At 41.8% G+C, this 18646-nt stretch overlaps 1 protein-coding gene across 1 annotated transcript in view; it reads left to right on the top strand.

Annotated features, from left to right (window-relative positions):
* Positions 1-18646, top strand: part of FNDC3B (fibronectin type III domain containing 3B) — a 92650-nt gene that overhangs the window by 60914 nt on the left and 13090 nt on the right. The window contains exons 20-21 of the mRNA XM_009872469.1: positions 3644-3924; positions 9369-9581. Coding sequence (XP_009870771.1) covers positions 3644-3924; positions 9369-9581 — 494 coding nt within the window. The remainder of the gene's footprint in view (positions 1-3643; positions 3925-9368; positions 9582-18646) is intronic.

The raw sequence follows: 18646 nt of genomic DNA, 5'->3' as shown, positions 1-18646 counted from the left end.
CACCGTGTTTTTATTGTTAGCCACTGTGAAGTTACATGCCCTGTAAGTCAGAAGGAATTATGTTTATTATAACTAATGCCATATAACTGAACGATTCAAGCCAATAACCAAAGGAGTTGGTGTAACTTTTAGCTCTCGAAAATTGCTCTCAGGTATCATGTGATTTATTTCTGGTGAATAATGCTTTTAACAGCCATCTCACCCTCTGACAGTGAAACAAAGTGATAATGTTTTAGACAATTTCCCCAAAAAGTAATTTTTTCTTGGTAATGGGATGTAAATAACATGTACCTCCCAACTGGTTGGTGAAGATTCCCCTAGCTTGAATAATAAACTCCAACATCTGTTTCATTTAGTAAGTAAAGCAAACCACCTGAGCAGATTCCTGTGTATATAGGAGAGGGTAGCTGCCGGAAAGTGAGTCCTCGTCTTTACCATTTGGTCTCTAGGATCTATAAGATTGAATCTCACGTAAAGTCTCTATCTGATTTTTATCTGATCTCTTTCTATCCCGTTATTTTCAGTAAAAAATAGCAGTTAGAATATATTTCTTTTATGTATATGTAGATAGATATATGTGAAATAAAAATACAGCACTTTTTTCTCCTTGATGTCTACTGAAAAATAAATGGAAAGTAAAGTAAGTGGGAGCGAAGTAAAAATATTTTCCCCCAAGATACTCCTCTATAAGATTTATTTGTATGTGAAGGCAGAACACCACCAGTAATCCAACCAAAAGTTCACGTACCCACCCAGCTGGCAACTTGTGGACCACCCAGGCTTGTCTCTTTGATCAGGGACAACATGCTTCTGTCAAGCATTTCCTTCTTATATTTTTTAACAGGACATTGAAGTTTTTATTTTTTTTTTTTTTAATGAAGTAGCTTTCAAGCAACTGGCCAGCAGCCAAGGAGCTCGGGCCCCCACACCTCTCACTACACCCAACTATGTTTTCTGACGTGGTCCTGGCTGGCCGGGAAGGCGAAATGAAGGAGCGGGTGCGAGTGGCCGGGAGGTGTGAGCCAGAAAGTGCCTCTTGTTTGCGCAAGAGGGAAAGTTGTTCGGCATCCCCAGGGCAGGGAGGAGGCTGTCGGACGGCTGCGGCGGGGCAGCTCGAGGAGGCTTTAACATTAAAGATGGAAACGGTCGGCTGTATAGTAGCATCTTTGATTTCAAGCGGGCAGTTGCCTGCCGCAAAAATGTTACACCAGCCTCCTCGGTTTTGAGCATGGCCAACAGAATTTGGTCTGCAGGCAGAAATATTAAATGAAACGCAGAACAGAATTTCAGACGTTTTATTGAAGTCCAGCAGCGACCCGTGCATTACTTTCTGGAGGACTTTATGCCCTAGATCTGATTTGTGTGTGATATGGAGAAGAATTTTTTACAAGATACACTGGAACATTTAAGCAATTGCTACCAAAAAAAAAGAACCAAATATGTATAGCAGACAAGCAAGGAAAGTTAAATAGTTTCAGAAATTGTAGTCTTTTTTTAAAATAGAAAAAAGAAATAATAAAAGCTGGGTTTCTTATCTTTTAGCAGAGTTTAACAGAAAAATCTTAGTTTTTAAAAATAAAGATTCCCCAAACCACATTTACTCTGCCTCCTAATAAACACACGGCGCTGCTATCTCAATCTACAGTAACTCAATCAAAAGAGAGAATTGAGGAATCAGGCGTATGTAACTGCAGGGCAGACAAATTCATCTTTACTGTTGCTCAACTTTTTTTTCTTTAATGAATATTCCTGAAAACAATTACAGCTTCAGCAAAGGTCATTTGGGGAAGGGGGGAGAAGTATCTAGGAAGCAAAGAAGAATGAAATTCCCATCAGTTATGATGATGAGATGGTCCAATAAAGCAGTTAAAAGCACCACTGAAAATAAATTGCTTGGAGCAAGACACAGATTGCCAAACCCTGGTTTAGAGGCAAGACAAACAACCTCGCTGGCAGCCTGCGGAACGAGGCTCACTCCGAACAGCTGCAGGAGCGCTTCGCTGAATAGAAGATGTCCCTGGAGCAGGATTTGTTTTGAAGGGCTTTTTAAAGGCTAACAAATCTAACTTTATTATCTCTTTCTTCAATTGAACAAAACACCTCCTGGAAAAAACAGAACACGGCTCTGTGTTTGGATTATGCACAGGAGGAATCAGTTATTCACTGCAGTTAAGCATAGATAAGAAATCAAACGCTTGCTTGATGTGTCTTTTCCTTGCCGTCGTAGTTGTGCTGGCTACATTGCAAACCCAGGTTTTCTGATTAGTTGTAACCTGGTGGGAGACCCTGGGCTCACTTTTCCAAATGCAGAGGAAGATGGTAGATGATGCTGGGCAACACCAAAGCTGCTTTTGAAGGTCTGTGCCTTATGGACCTCCTGTAGCTTAGCATGGACCACGATATGCCGTCACGAGCTCCCTGCATACTTCGGGGACTGGCAGCTTGTGCTGGGAGGAACCCAGGCAGCAGGTCAAGGGAAGGTGACATTGGCTGTTCGTGCCATTCGTGAGAACCGGGTGTACTGTGTCCAGCTTTGCTCCAGGCAGAGGTTGAAATGGAGATGTTCATATGAGATGTAAGAAGTTACCACTGTGCAGTGATTAAGGATTGTACCAGTGGTCCAGAGGGCCTGTGCATTCTCCATCCTTGGAATTTTTCAAGATTCAGCTGGACAAAAGCCAGAGTAGCCTGGTGTGTATTGATCCAACTTGAAGTAGCAGGTTGGACTAGATGCGTCCCAAGGTCCCTTCCAGCCCGCGTGGTTGTGTGGTTGTGTGCACAGGAGCTTATAATACTTCTGAGGAGGTAATATCAGTCACTTCCATGCAGCTGTTCCAGTGCTGCATAAACAGCATTTGCCACCAATGAGCATCAAATGATAAAAAACAGGTCTGTACAGTTGTGCAGTGTTGAGCTTGCAAAGGCCACAGCCTCTGTAATTAATGAGAAGTGGGTCTGATTTTGAAGCTTGGTTTCCTTTGGGATTCTGGATCTGTGAGTCAAGATGAGAAGCTTAATACTTGGTTGTTCTCCTCTTCTGTGAAAAATATTGCGCTATGAGCTTTGGTGGTGGTTGGCTAGTGATTTGTGACTTGTGGGTAAACGTGAGTCACACCCAACACCGTGCTGAATTCCTGTATTCTTACATTAGCATGAAATAAGTTATCTGTTCTCTGAGGAGTGGGTAGGAACCAGTGTCGCTCTCAGCAAGCACCTGATGTTGCACTCTGTGGTATACTGAGGTTTCTATAGAGGGTGGCTCAAGAATTTCAGGTAGCCAGTTTGCTGGACAATGTGAAATCACCTATCACTGACAGCATAACTGACATTTTCCCTTACTAAACAAAGTTTGCTGCTGATAAAAAGGTTGCCGTTAGGTTTGATTAAATAGCTATTAGGGAGAAGAGAACTATTCTCCCATCTCTGAGAGATGCTCCTAAGCACCAGAGGAAGATATTAATTGCTCTGGCACAGGTAGACGGGTGAGTCACGATTTGGAGAATAAGCCGGCGGTGCGTATCCTCTGGAGAATCAACACGACTCTTGCACGCTGCAGAATTCATTATTATGAATTTGAATGACATGTGAAAGAGAACATTTATCATGTAAAAAATTTTTATTTTTTAATTTTTTGAACACACAGGCTATTAACCAGGCAGGAGCTGGGCCCTACAGCGACCTGGTGACCTGCAGAATCCCCGCGTCTGTGCCTGATGCCGTCTCTGCCCTCTCCGTGCTGGAGGATGAGCCTGTGGATGCCTGTCAGCTCTCGCCCTCCGTGTGCCTTGTACTGAACTGGGAAGAGCCAGGCAATAACGGCGCCGAGATTACATCGTACAACATCGACCTGGGTGACGTTAGCATTCCAGTAGGAAACGTTACGAGTTACGTTATCCGTGATTTGCTTCCAGAAACCTCATACCGGTGAGTACAGAGTTTGAGGGTTTTTTTGGTGTGGTACAAGAGCACTCGGGATAAGGTCACACAGCTTAGTTTTACATGGGAAATAGTAATGGCATGTGGAGTGAGCTTAAAAAAAAACCCCAAACAACCAACAACCCAACTAACCAACCTTAAGGGAGCATAGAAATCTACAGTGATTCTTCTATGCATTGGATTGTGGTAGTTCATGTTCAAATACTGCTTTCTTCCCCCCTTTTTCCTCTTCTTCCTTTCCTTGCGTTGTGTGTGACCTCTCTATAGCAGCTCTGCTGTGAGGACAGGCTGCGGGAGCTGGGATTGTTCAGCCTGGAAAAGAGAAGGCTCCGGGGGCACCTTATTGCTGCCTTCCAATACCTGAAGGGAACCTACAGGAAGGCTGGGGAGGGACTTTTTACAAGAGTGTCCAGCGATAGGGCAAGGGGAAATGGGTTTAAGTTGAAGGAGAATGGGTTTACATTGGATCTTAGGAAGAAATTCTTCAGTACGAGAGTGGCAAGACTTTGGAATAAATTGCCAAGAGATGTTGTGGCTGCCCCCTCCCTGGAGGTGTTCAAGCAATTTGCACGCCCTGAACTTTTATTGGTATAGTTACAGCTATTTTTGGTTTCTGGCTTGTGGAGGTTAGTTAGAAGATAATCTGTATTTTAAAACAATTTCTTTATATTCCTTCAGAGTCTGTATTTCTAACTGAAAATACCAAAATTTTGCTACTATTTTAATGTTCAGGCTTATTTGCTTTTTTCCTAACAGCTTATATAAAAAAGGTTCCACGCAGGCAGTGAAAGCAATACAGCAGATTATGTGACAAAAGAAACTCTGTATTAGTTACTGTTCTAGTAAAAACTGAAATCTGATTGCATGGTTGTGAAATTAGACATAGTACAGACCTTCTGTGATATTTTTCTTTCTTCATCATATTCAAGGTCACAATCCCTGAGGTCTTGTAGAGTTTAAATGAAAAGTTCATTTCTCAATTTTTATCATGTACCAAAAAAAAGAGAATTTGTAGCAAGCATACAGATATGTATACTAGAAATTATTTAAAGTGAGAAGCATATATTGATTGCAGTGTCTGGTATGGTGGTTCTTAGTGTTTGTTTAGAATATCTGTGAAAATGTTGCACCTGTGTGAAGCTGCACAAGGCTTTGAGCCAATGCAAGTTGCTCGTGTCATTCTTCTGACCTCACTCCATCTCCATGGCCTCCCATGTTTCTCAGTTCTTCACTGAAGTCTTCCTTCTTCAGTCTCTTTTTTAGCTGATTCTTGCGTGTCTACAGCTTCCTTTAAGAAAATGTCCTTGTCTTCACAGCCTGAAAATAGAGATACAGAATGAGAGGATGGTCAGGGTATTACTCTTCTTTGTAATCATGCTGCAGTCTTATCCATGAAGCTCTTCTGCTGCTGTGAAAAGTGTTGCTACACTGAGATCATACTGAATTTTTTTTTACTTTTTTTTTATTTTGTTATCTTGTAAAAAGCACCATATTAAATCACGTATTTTTAGTCAGGGAATCTGCTTGTCTCTGATCAAAATGAAAATGCTAAGCACAGGCATTAGCTGCAGCTGTTGTAAATATTGTTGTAAGACTAAGTTCCTATAAAAAAAAAAATTATAGTGAAGAGCACAAACCAGTGAGTGACTAATCAGAAGTAATTATATATTAAAACTCTTTAATAAAACAAGAGAAAGAAACCCCCAAATCTTGCATCTCATGCCTGTCAGGGAAGACAGGTGACTGCAGTTGAGTTGCAAAAGCACCTCGTCTGTAGTTTGAAGTATTTTTCTGCTAATAAAAAGACACGTCAAAGTCTTTTCTATATCATTTGTAAACTCTTTCATTGTTATTTCTTCTTCAAGCCTGTCTTGACATCTGTCTTTCATCAGAGAATGTGTCCTGCTAAATATAGCCATAAGAAACGCATTTATCAACCTGTACGCTAAAAGGTGGTGAGGTTTTTTTCCCTCCATGTTTTAGTGAGTGTTTCAGAACGTCTCATTCTCTAAATTTGTTCACTAATAGTTCTTTTCACGTTGATTGGACTAGATAGCCTTTAAAGAGCCCTTCCAATCCGAAGAATTCTGTGACTCTGTGACTTTAACTCCTCTAGCTCTTCTCTTTCTCTCAAGTGTTTATTCCCTGCTGTGTTTAAAAGCAGTGAATGTGTTTTCTTCCTAGACTAAACACTACTGGGTTTGAGACACTGAACTTGGATTTGAAGCAAATTAGCAGAGAGCTTATAGGTTTGAGTTGCATTGGAATTTTGCTGTCAGTGGTTTGGTTTGTGGGAATCCAAAATTGAAAGCATATCCTGATTATGAATCCAACGAGTGCAGAATTGGAAAGGAGCGTTGTCCGGCGTAGCGGCAGGATTCTAGCAGAACGTCTATGCCTGCTCGCCGTTGGGCTTCTTAGCTCAGGTGTGACATTGCTCTGCAGCTTCCAGCTTCTGCATGGGAATGGCCTCACATGAGCAACTCAGGTAAACACAGAGCAAACTCCAGGCTCTTTTGTGGAGGTGAGCTTGAAGCTGGTGAGTTTGATTGTTGCCGTGACTTGGTAGCAAATCCACGAGAAGAATTCACATCTCAACATACATCCAAGGCAGGGGGAACAGGGCCGTGCCTCTGCCGTGCAGCTGAAGGGGTTGATTCCAGGAGGACTTCTCCCACGTCAGACACACCGGCACGCCTGTTGCAAGGAGCAGATGCCTCAGAGAAGCGCTGTGTAACCATCGCTGCTGGTGGGCAGCTGCAGAAGTATGTCGGGGAGTTGGGCAGGCTTTGCCTTTTATTGACATAGCTGTGAAGCTCTGGAAGCTCTGATTATAGGGTGGTCATACCTGGGCTGGTTTGCTGTGAACTGATGCAACTAGAAGTGAGTTAATAAATATTCCACAATGAATAAGGATTCAACAGCCATAGAAATACCAGTTTTCTGTTACACTCTGCTCCCAACCTTCACTCGATGCTTTTCCTAGTTGTGCTGTGCTGTTGAGACACTTCACTGCAAAACAACTTCGGATTTTTAAGAATCTCACTTCTGAAGTGACATAGCTCACAGAAATACGTGATAACGATATTAAATTCAAAGAACAGCACTTAATTTTAATTTAATTTAGGAATAAAAATCCTAGACACTTCAAGTGTCTAAACTATATTGAGGAACGTATCTTCCAAGATGAAGAGAGAAGAATCATAGAATCCTTTTGGTTGGAAAAGACCTTAAAGGTCTTCAAGTCCAACTGTTAAATGACTTTACTTACGTCCAGGCTGATGGTGGTGGAGGATGCAGCTTCTCCTCCCTTCGGATGAAGCCCGTGGCATTTTAACTCCCGCAGGTTTCCACGGACGCATGTATTGCAACCGGTGGCATTCCACCTATGGGAACTAGCAAATCAAACTCTTCTCATGTCAGACTCTGCAAAATTACTCTTGAATTAATCTTAAAGTTAATTGGAATACTCTACCAAGGATCTTGTGACCAATCTGAAAATAGCATCCTGTTTAGTGTATTTATTTTCCTGGGTCAAGAATCTTATAAGATGGAATGGTCTGTTAAAGATCTTTTAGTGGTTTCTAAATTTGCCTAGTCTGATAGGTTTTTTTTTCTAAATGTTTAAAAGATGTAGTGGGAAATTGTGAAAATGAATACAAATACTATTGGTCCAGGGTCTGCAGAATTAGGTACTATTTGTAAATATATTCTTTACATTTCCAAAAAACTTACTTTTAAGTTAACAGTGTCAGATTTTAAAACCACCTTTCCAAGACAGTGCTTTGGGGTATTTTAACTTGGAAAATATTAGTGAAAGAGGGGCCAGAAATTCAGGAAGCAGTTTTGTTGCAAAGATTTCTACATGTCTGTATCCTACTTCCACACAAAAATAAAGAATTGGGGGTTTTCCCTCAGTATCAGTTCTGCAAACAGTAATTGGTTCCCACTTAACTGTGGAAGTTACCTTGCCCACTAAAGCTGTGCTGGCAGCTGGAGGAGCTCAGAGTGCCACAGGCTGGGGCAGGGAGGTGACAAAGCCCCTGAGCTGGAGCAAAGATGCTGCTGTCCGAGCAAAGTCATTTTTGATATGTTGTTTATATGAACTTACATCACTTTGTGTACTTATAGTAAGTAGCTATGCCAACCAAGGACAGCTTTATCTTCTGCTTTCTCTGAAGCAAGCAGTTGTAGGGGTATGGCAGGTTCTGCTCTTCTTACCTTCCCCTGGGACTTCTGCCTTCTTGGTGGCTGCTGGTTTTGAGAAGAAGCAGCACTTTTAGAGCATCTTTTCCCATGAGAAGATAGTAGGCTGCTGTGCACAGGATTTCCAAAGTAAATGGCCTCTGTCCAGCTATCTAAACTAGGCTGAACTACCTAAAAACCCCACAACTAGTTTGCCCATCCTGTTTTCTCGTAATTGCACTTTGATTGAAGAAACTTTTGAAACCTTTTAAGCTCATCTGTAGCAATATATCTGTTTGCACAGTCCTCAAAGCTCTTTTGAAATGCATATTTCACATTTTTGTTATGCTGTTTTTGTTGATGTTACCATAGTAAAAGACTGCTACTCTTCACTTATTCCTGTAAGCAGATTGTCATTGTGCAGATTCTTAAACTAAGGTGCAAACGGGTAAGCGAAAGTAATTATCTTAAGAAAGAAGTAGAATTTATAAGACTCGTTCAGTCTTAAGAATATTTCCAAATTAAAGCTCCTAGGACTAGGTAGGTGGTCTTCTTTTCTTCCACATGATTCAAACAGCTCAGAAGCTTTTCTGCATCTTGTGAGAGTGACTTGGAAGCAACTTTTATTTGATCTAACAGATAGTTCGCTGATGGTTGGTATTTCCACAGTTTGTGTGGGATGTGTAGAGGGTTGATGGGTTTAACCTTCTCGGTTCCTTCTTCCCATTAGAGTTTATTTATTTAGTGTGATTTGTGAGATGTTGCACGCACTGGAATTAATACTGTTCAGAGGTGTTTACCATCCTGGAGAGAGGGGGTTTGTGGCAGTGACAGCAATGCTTTCTCTTGGTGATTTCACCTAAATCAGCCCATGACCTTTGTTGGACAACCACAGCACCCTTCTGCATTTTATGTATTCACCGTTGGACGCTTCATGGTTTCCAGGTTGCCCTTGTATCTGTGCTGATGGGTTAAAGGGGCTGAGATTGCTTACCCAAATCTTCCCCACTCTGCCTTACTGTATTTCGTGGTATCTTCATTGCAGCTCTCAACAAGCAGACTCATCCAGTTCATATTCTGCATTTACAGAGCTTTTCTTTTTTGCCAAAGCACAGCGCCGGGAGCGGGCACGGTTACTGATGGAGCAGTCAGGTCCAGAAGGCTCTTTTGTTTCTTGAGACGTCTTTATACCAAGACCCTCATGAAAGCGCTTTATTGAACATTCCCCTTTTTGTTGTTCGTTTTAGGATCAGGATCCAGGCTGTCAATGAAATTGGAGCTGGACCATTTAGCCACTTTATCAAAGCAAAAACCAGGCCGTTACCACCCTCACCTCCTCGGTTAGAGTGTGCTGCAGCAGGTCCTCAGAGCCTGAAGCTCAAGTGGGGAGACAGCAGTTCCAAGCTTCATGCTGCTGATGACATGGTCTATATCCTGCAGATAGAAGACAGAAATAAAAGGTAAGAGACGAGTTGTTACGACAATGAATTCTGGCTCATCATAATGCAATTGAGAATCGCCATAAGAAGAGCATTGTTTTCCTGCATACTTCGTACCTACAAATATATACAAAATATTGTTTTAGCGGGGATTCTGTGCCTATAGTCTGACTGAGCAAATTAAGTAACAAAGCTGTTATAAAGCAACCAAAATCGGTGCTGTACTGTTGAAATGTTAGCAAAGCCCTGGCCCCTCTGCCAACAGAAGTTAATACCAAGTTTCATGATCACAGTGCTCTACAAAGCAAAGATACTGTGCCAAACATGCTGGGTGTTTTAATTAAAAAATGATTACAGAATCAGAGGTCTAGGAAAGGCAAAACTGAGCAGAACAAGTTTTTTTCTAGGCAACATGATGCCCAGGATTTTACAGCTGTAGTATTTTGTGTTGAGATATACTCAGTAGAAAAGGGAAGGATGGAAGGACAATATATGAGTATTGCCTAAGAGTCTGAGCTCTTCAATGAATAAATATTGTAGATACCTCATAATTTACTAAGAAACACTCTCAATTACTTTAATTAGGTAAAATAACTGACGTTTCAAGTCAATAATCCTTAGAGACCTTCAGTGCAGATCGTAATTTGGTGCAAATTAGCATGATTCCTTTAATTTAAATAGAGCTGTGCTGAGTTTATGCCAGCTGAAGATCCGGCCCCAAAAGCTCTAATTATAAGTAATAAAACCACCATGAATAATGCCTAAATACCTCGCAGTGTGTCAGCTGTACTGATGCAGAGAGGGTACATGCTCCCCTGTATTAATACCGAGAGGTGTCCAGTGAATATAAATGCCCATTTGAAAGGCTGAGTGACAAAAACAGTTTGTGCAGAGGGGGGTGGTGCTTGGCAGGAGCCCATCACCTGCAGCAGCGTGTGACCGAGGCAGCTCTGAAGAAACATCCAGCGGGCTTCTTTTGTTTGCTTTCCTGCAGCACTACGGGTAGGATGGTGAAGAGCTGTAAATGGTTTCAAACCTGTTATTACGTTGGAGAATACTGCAAGTTTCCTTGAAAGAAGAAAAGGCGTTACGTTACCTGGGAGCAGAGGAGGAGGGCTTTTTCCCCTTTGCTTTTGCACAAGGCTTTAGCATCATCCTTCGCTCTGGCAGAAACTTATCCCACTACAAATAGTCTCTTAAGAGCTGTGAATCAGGAGCAGTTTGAATTTGTCACTCTGCTAGGTCTTCCGAGCTTTGAATTTGTTCACTTGAGCTCCCAAAGAAACCGCTCGCCTATGTTGCACTGCCTGGTGATTGAACAGAGTCCATGCATCAAATGGCTTCCTTTGCTTGGTGAGTTTGTAGCAATTAATTCAGATAATACCTGAAATGAGCCGTAGCCCTGAGCCCCTCCGACTGCGTACTACGCTGGGCATAGCAGAGGAATGGAGCGGGTGCTCTGTTTGTGCTTGAGAACGGTTGGAGCTGGCAGGTCTTGGCAATAAGATCAGCTTATTTGTTCCCTACCTGATGGTCCCTATTTTGCATTGATCACAGTGAGCTGTGTTTCTGAAAGGATATGGCGGCGAAGTTTTGTACGTTCAGGAGAGCTGTCACTCCTAATGAACAGAGAATGGCAGCCCACACACGAATTGGTAGGAACAGCAGTTAGTTACAGAGGCAGGAGTCTTCTCTTCAATCATTCCCATAAAATAATCCCCATCATGACTGAGGGGTTACTCACTCGTGTGTGTGCTTGTGGAAAGTACTGGAATAGGGTTCTCTGAACATCACTGGCCTCTTTAACCGTGGAGTGCTTTAGCAGGCTAATGCGGGCAAACCATGGACATCCAATGGAATAACTAAATAGAAGAGATTATTTCAGTTGGAAGGGACCGACACTGATCACTGAGTCCAACTGCCTGGGCCAGCCAGGGCTGACCGAAAACTGAAGCACATTATGAAGGGCATTGTCCAAATGCCTCTTAAACAGCAACAGGCTTGGGCATCAACCGCTGCTCTAGGAAGCCAGGCTCTGGTGAAGAAATGATCGAGAAGGATGTTTTGGAGCCTTTTATGGTTCAAAAGGGATGTAGGAAGGCTCCATGGTGTCCCCTCTGGTTAGAGAAGAGATGGCACCTGACTTGGAGGAAGGGGCTGTGGCATAAACATGGGTAACTCTGGAACTGACGCCTGGCAGACCCTCAGTCTGTCAGAAGGTGTTGTTACTGTATTCCCTGAAACATCTGAAATTACTTTTAACACCTTTGTATTGAAATCCCTTGAGTCAGTCCGACAATATTCCCTTCTTTGGTGAGCCTGAGCATGCCCTTCGCTTACTGTAACGTTGCTTACTGCTGAGCTTTGAAATAGGGGTTAGTTTTAAAATGCCATTTTCACAGATACAGAAAGACGAGCAAACTTACTCTTCTTAAAGAAGAAAATCGTCAGTAAGTCAAATTCTGACCCAGATAGCTTTAATGGCCTTTTTGTAAAGATTCAGCTCCGGTTTTATGCAGTAATAGTCAGCCAGTGCTCTTGAATGTGTCTTGGTCATTAAGAACTGTTTTTAACCTCTCCATGTGGTGATGAGGTATAACAGGCCAGTTCTTGGAGATTAAATGTTTCATTGATTGCCAGACCTGTGAAACAAAATACTGGGAAATCGCCTAACACTGATTATTGTAGGGGCTTGAAAAGATGTGCACATCACAAATGTACCTGCTTTAGTTCTTGTTTGCTCTTCACTGTGTGACATTTAGGAAGATCAAATTAGCATCTCTTGTCCTTTCAATTATGTGTAGCATTAAGTCAAAATAAAGAAAAATCTGTTTCTAGAAAGCACAGTGCATGGGAGCATTAGTTGAGAGTAGTTGATCATAATGCAAAGAATTATAATATTTCTCTTTTTTTAAATAATCTGTCAGTTGTGGCTTCATTTCCTTACTCTACTAATGTCAAGAAAACCATGTTAATCAAGAAGCACTGCATACCAGAATACTGTGGACTTTTCTTCTCCAAGTAAAACAAATGAATCTAATTATAGTAATGCTTTTGATTTTTTTCCTGTACTGGTAATTAGTCTTTAGTTGTTCCTACAACTAATTGTACCTCTCAGTGTCTTAAAATGCTCACCACATCCAGTCTGAAAGAGAGAATTAGCAAGTACATTATTAGTGGGTCATTTATCTGTTGCTAGTGTTTCTTTAAAAATACCAGTTGTCATCACTGACAATTCTTAATAAGTCTGCTTTTGTAAGTGAATTATAAGAGATGGTGTTTACTGGCATGCTAAATTGTAATTGCCTTTGTTATGGTTATTTACTGAATAAATTAGCTATTACCCAATATCACTGGGTAAACAGTACTATTTCCCTTTCGTGTCATATGAAAGATTATTTATTAAACTGTTTTAAAATACTGTGCTAAACTATACATGGTTGCCATGTAAGGAGACGCTGTTCTTCAATACAAATGAAGAATTAATCACAAAATAGAACTTGCCTGATGACCATAACTACCATTTGGGCACAGTCATTGTGCACACACCGTTAGGATGTGAGTGTCCCAGAGGCCTTAGGCATACGTCGATGTAGTCCTGGAAACTTTTAGCAATTCCAAGGGAGGAATAACATTTGTAATCGATATAACATTGAGTTGACTTCTTCAACTTGGGGAATTTTATCTTAACTTGAATATTTTATTTCAGGAGGCAGGAGTGCCTGGCATCCCGGGGCAGGCAGCAGAACACATCTGAGCTGTGAGCCTGGAGACCCTCACTGGTCTTTCAGTGGCTCAGGTTGTCTTTCCTCGCCCCTGGTTTATGGTAGGTTGTAACTGAGCCTTTCGGGCCTGGCTGTGAGCAGGGCAGATGTGTAACGTTTTGCCGAAGGGGGAGCTGCCTTGTCCCATCCCTTCCAGAACCTGCTGGCCAGGGTGGCAGGGGTGCTCCTGGCAGTGCTGACTTTTTCAGTTGTGCAGTAAGCTATTCCACTGTTTATAGAAAGCTTATAAAAAAGAGAGAAAAGTACATTTTAAAAAGCTGCGCCAATATTTTTCAAGGCGAGATGAACCAAAAAGCTCTTGTTAGGAGGTGGCTTCCAAGGAAAATTAAAACCTGCTCTGAACAGCAAACAGTAAAGCCAGTGCAGAGATGCAGATGGGCTCATTTGTTTTCTGCAGAAAGATTCCATTTCAGGAAGCTCTGAGCTCTTTCATTGATTCTCCCACCCTTCTGTCACCTTCACCTGGTGGTGCTGGAAACCTTTTCCCACCAAGCATGCTGTATGGAGCAGAAGAAACTGTTTTCTTCTCCTTCCAGCACAGTTTCTGCAACCTAGGTACTCTCTGAAGAAGCACAACAGACAGCAGAGAAGGCAGAGATGAAGTAGAGACCGTCTGTCACGGTGTCAGGTGCAGTTTCCCTGTCTCTAGAAGTGGAATATCACGTCCGATGGTGTGGTCTAAGAACCAGGCTTTGCAGAATGGTTAGTCTCCGTGAGTTAGGAGGTGGACGTGTGTGTGAGCCTCAACACGTGTGTTTGCTCTGCGTTAACGTGAGGGAAGGTGGAATATCTGTGTTGAGTACCTCTGTGTAGACGCAGAGAGGTAAGTTGCTAAACATGCTGCCTCTGCCTCATGACTAGCATAATCATTATCTGGTTACTGCAGGTTTGAAGCAGTCTAATTAAAAAGATTGTTTACACCCGTGATTTGATCAAGACAATTTACTCCCATTTTAGCAACAATTAGTGCTATGTATCAGGCCTGATAACTTGTAAAATTCTATTAAAATATAAAATTAGATACATTAACAGATCCTTGCAAAATCCTGCAGGAAAAGTCTTTTTTATATCGGGTAATACAATGATGAGAGGAAATTAAGAATGAGTGCCAAGACATATGGCATGCTACCATTTATTCTGCAAGCCTGGCTAAATAGGAAGTTAACATTCAGAAGAGTTTTAGGTAGTCTGCTGTTGCTTCGTATTGTCACATTGTGTAGAGATGAGTATTGCTATTAACAGTAATGATATTTATATATCATAGTATATGGCTGATGTGCTGTGCAAATGAAGAGAAAGAGCCGTTCCAAGTGTAAAAAGATGAATTTGTTGATGCATTTCAGCTTTTTTCTTAGAAACAGGAGTAAACCAACATTTTTAATAGATTCGAGTTAACTGTATGGGCATGGTCTTTCGAGACAAGGTGAAGTGTGAGAAACCGTGTTAAGTGGTTGAGATATTTCAGCTCTTAGGAAGCTAATGAGACACAGAGTTAGATATGCAGCTCTGTAAGCATTTTCAAAGAATCACTAGCTTGGTGAGAAATTTAGTAGTTTACATAGAAAGGCAGTGGACCAATTTTTCTCTTGTATTTTGGTCGGTGCATATCTGCAGGTATTTCAGACTTCATGGGTGTAGCTGAATATTTGAGGCAACAGAGCATAATTAGAGCAGCATCTAGACCAGAGATTGTCACTGTAGAGAAAGCTGTTTTCTGCACATCGATAACAACCTCATAAGAAAAATAATGCAATAATCAGAATAATGGCTGTTTAATGTCTAAAGTGGTTCAGCTCAGAGCAACAGGATCGTGTTGGCCGGTTGTCCAAGGGCACATCTTTAGGTTCCAACTTCATTCCGCTGAAGTTGTTGAAGCAGACTACGTTTGGCTTCCTTGGCGAGCTTTGCCAAAACAGATTACAGAGGCTGTCACGTCAGTAAGTAGTTGTGAACAAGATGTGCTGAACGAGTTTCATTTTAAGGTTCGTAAACACTGTTAGTTGCTGCCGTGCTGGGAAAGTGAACTGTAACGCTGCACAAGGAAAAGAAATGTGTGTGGCTGTAGGAGCTACAGTTTGCTACCAGTGAACTCAGTTTTGTTCTCTTTTGGTTTTAGCTTTGTTAAGCCCACTCTTAATTATTGCCACTGTTAATTATTTCCACACTGCCCTTGCAGGCCAGAGTAGCAGCAGCTGCCTGGTAATCTAGTTTTTCCTGACTGTCCAGTTTCAACAGGCCCTTGGATGCTCTCTTTAATTGCTCCAAGATCTTTGATTCAGAAGCTGCTGATTCACATCAGATTGTGCTCAGTGTTGTCCTTCCTATCCGTGCCTTGGCTTCTGGTGTGGCTGCACACAGGAATCATCTCTCAGGCACTTTGCTGATCTGTCTCCCATTCCTCCTGAATGTGCCCAGAAATTCTTTCAAAAAAAAAAATTTTTTCTTGCCATGGGGGAGCTTCTATAGGTTAAAGTATTTCCATTTTCAGTAATTCCAGGCATCTGGCAAGTAACTGTCTGTGGCAAATATGGATTACGAGCTCAAATTCAGGAGCGGATGAAAGATGATCTAGTAGAAGCAAGCTAAAAATCAATTTTTGGCTGCAAGTACTCTTTGTCTAGCCAGCAGATGTGCTGGGTAATTAAGCAAAGAAAACAAAACTCTGCCTATCTGACTGGTATCACTTCTCTTCCTGCCTTTTTCCGTTCTCCACTTAGAAAAGCAAAACTAAATTTAAGAAAGGAAAAGTTGCATTCTTCCTTGGGTCCTGTTTTAATTACTATTATTATGCCTATAAACAAATATTATATTAACAGTGCATTCTGGAGATTTGTTTCTAAACATACTGTGAACAAACATAAATTAAAAGCTTTCCAAAAGGTAACTTCTAGAAAACAGATCTTCAGATCAGAGGGACCAGGACATGCTGTCTGTTTGGTTCACACCTTGTGTTAGAACTGGAAGTCAGGGTTGGGGGAGCACAAAACACTTTTGGGAACCCCTGTTTGCCTTCCTGCCTGCAGAAGGAGATGCCAAAGAGTAGCTTGGAAAGGTGCCCCAAGGCTGAAAAGGTTGAGTCACCCTGGTACTGGTTATGGGAGCACTGATGGATGCGGGCATGGGGGATCCTGCAGATGTCAACCTTTTCTCTTCGAGCTGAGCATTTTAAAATACAGCAGAATTATTTTTTTTTTAAAAAAAAAAAAAAAAAAAGAGAAAAGTGCCTTGACTTTACTCCTGTATCTCCGAATTAGAGGCCTTTGCTTTGAAGCTTTGGTTTCTGTGGTGCCACCTCGTAGTGCAGGGATCGCTGCTGGTGGGGAAAGAAAATCACCTCAGCCAGTAACTGTTTGACAGTGTTCTTTAAACAACACGGGACTGCTCTAAGAGTAGGTGGGGGGCTATAGCTGGGGTGTTGCAATAATAATATTCAAAGACTGTTGGTGTGTGAAATTCACGTGCGAAAGTACATGTACCGTAGTTTCTAATTTTGCAGCTGCCCAAGTATGCTGACATGAAGCCTCAGGTCGCCAGGTCAGGCCATTGCTGTATTAATGATTTCTCCAGCCAAAATTGTGGCAGGTGCCCGTGTTTTTCTGGGAGGCGGGAACAGAATAACTCAGATGGCTTTTTCAGCCTTTGTACCTTGGCTCAGCATTGCTGTCTTATTTAGTGCTGTACGGTAGATTTTCTTTTAAATTAAACTCTTGTAAGGACAAACAGGTTACTAAAATGTGAGCAAAGCGCAGGAGTTTGAAAGAGAACCTGCTGATTAAAATGTGCTGAGAACTAGCGTGAGTACATTCATATTCCTCTGCTGACTGGAAGTGACTGAACTGGAGGAAACAAAATAACTGCAGCAGGTAAAACATTTCCAAGAAGATCTTCACTGAGGATATAAAGGTATTGGTGAAAAACTAGCGGCAGTGGTGTCTCCCAAGCAGTCGTTCTAGGACATTGTGTTCTCTCTCCTCTGCTGTGTGTCAGCAAATGAATCATCTGTGACTGACGTGAGCATGTCTGAAAAGGGGGGAAATTAAGATTGTTCCAGTGAGACGAGGGAGAAGTAGCCTCTGGTTAGTGTCTCCATCCCTGGAGAAAGTTGCTTTCTTTTCAGTTTCTGCTGTTAACGTGGTGGAGAGGAGAGGCAATGCTGCGTCACGTTAGATTTGAATAGCACGGATTTACTTGTGCAAACTCTTTAAAAAAAAAAAAAAGGCAATAATGCAGCTGTATTGAGAATGCCATTAACCAACAGAGTCGTTTTTCAAAGACAGGGTACCTGTTTAAAATGTGTAGCCAACTGTCTTAAATTCACCTGGACAAACCTCTGAGAAGTTTCTTGGGGCTTATTTAGCACACTTTAGGGATTTATGCGAAAGCAGGTAGAGGTTAGAGAATGGACACATCTTGGGTGAGACACACTGGAACGTGTTTTGTGTTTTGTTTTTGTCTGTCTTGGAAGGGAAGAGCAATGAAGGAATAAGAAGTCAAAGTGCAAACACTGGTGTATTTGTCTGTTTCTATGTAGGAATAGGAGCACTTTTGGCTTATTTAAACCCCTTGTGTTCCCATTCTGTCCCCACAACTTTACCAATACAACTGTTTTAACGTAACACTGAACCAACTAGGGAACTAACCAGTGTAAGACTGACCTACTTAGCCAGATCTTTAGCTTCTATCAGACCTCAAATCCAGTTCCCCTCCTAGCCCTGTAAACATTTGGATTGAAGGAGCATCGTGGGCGTGGGAACAGCCAGCTCAGGATGCTGGGACATGCTTAGGTGCCACGTGTCCAACCATCATTTATGAGTGACACAAAGCTCTGTTAGGTAAGAGAAGTGAGATAGAGAAAAATATCCAAACCCCAAAATAGTTCAGCTGTCACCATAAAAAGCCAGGAAGATTTTCAACGATGGTTTTTTTATTAATCACCTTGCTTATGGCATCCCTCAGCATCCGAGATGGAAAACTCATTGTCCATGTTCAGATGGAGAACTGAGTAGAGGCTGGGAGAAGGTGAGAGGGAGATGGAGAATGTAAGAGCTTTTCCATACGCACATTAAGTCAACTTTTAACTGTGTAAGAGATTAAGTCCTTGCAAAAATGCTCTAAGCTGGCTTATTCTTAAGAATAGTGTGGAATGGCACCTGGAGAAAGCACAGTGGACAGTGTCAGACTTGTCAGGAAGGCAAAGGCATATAGAGCTCGTGTTTAAATATTCTTTTTAAATTGGATTTGGACTTAAAGCTAAATCTTTAGATTTAAAAAAATTAACTTGAAATAATGTGAACAAGTCAT

This window comes from Apaloderma vittatum, unplaced genomic scaffold, assembly GCF_000703405.1.
Source record: "Apaloderma vittatum isolate BGI_N311 unplaced genomic scaffold, ASM70340v1 scaffold5327, whole genome shotgun sequence".
NCBI classification, from domain to species: Eukaryota; Metazoa; Chordata; class Aves; order Trogoniformes; family Trogonidae; genus Apaloderma; species Apaloderma vittatum.
The sequence above is the reverse complement of the archived record's forward strand: the minus strand, read 5'-3'. Positions and strand labels throughout refer to the sequence as shown.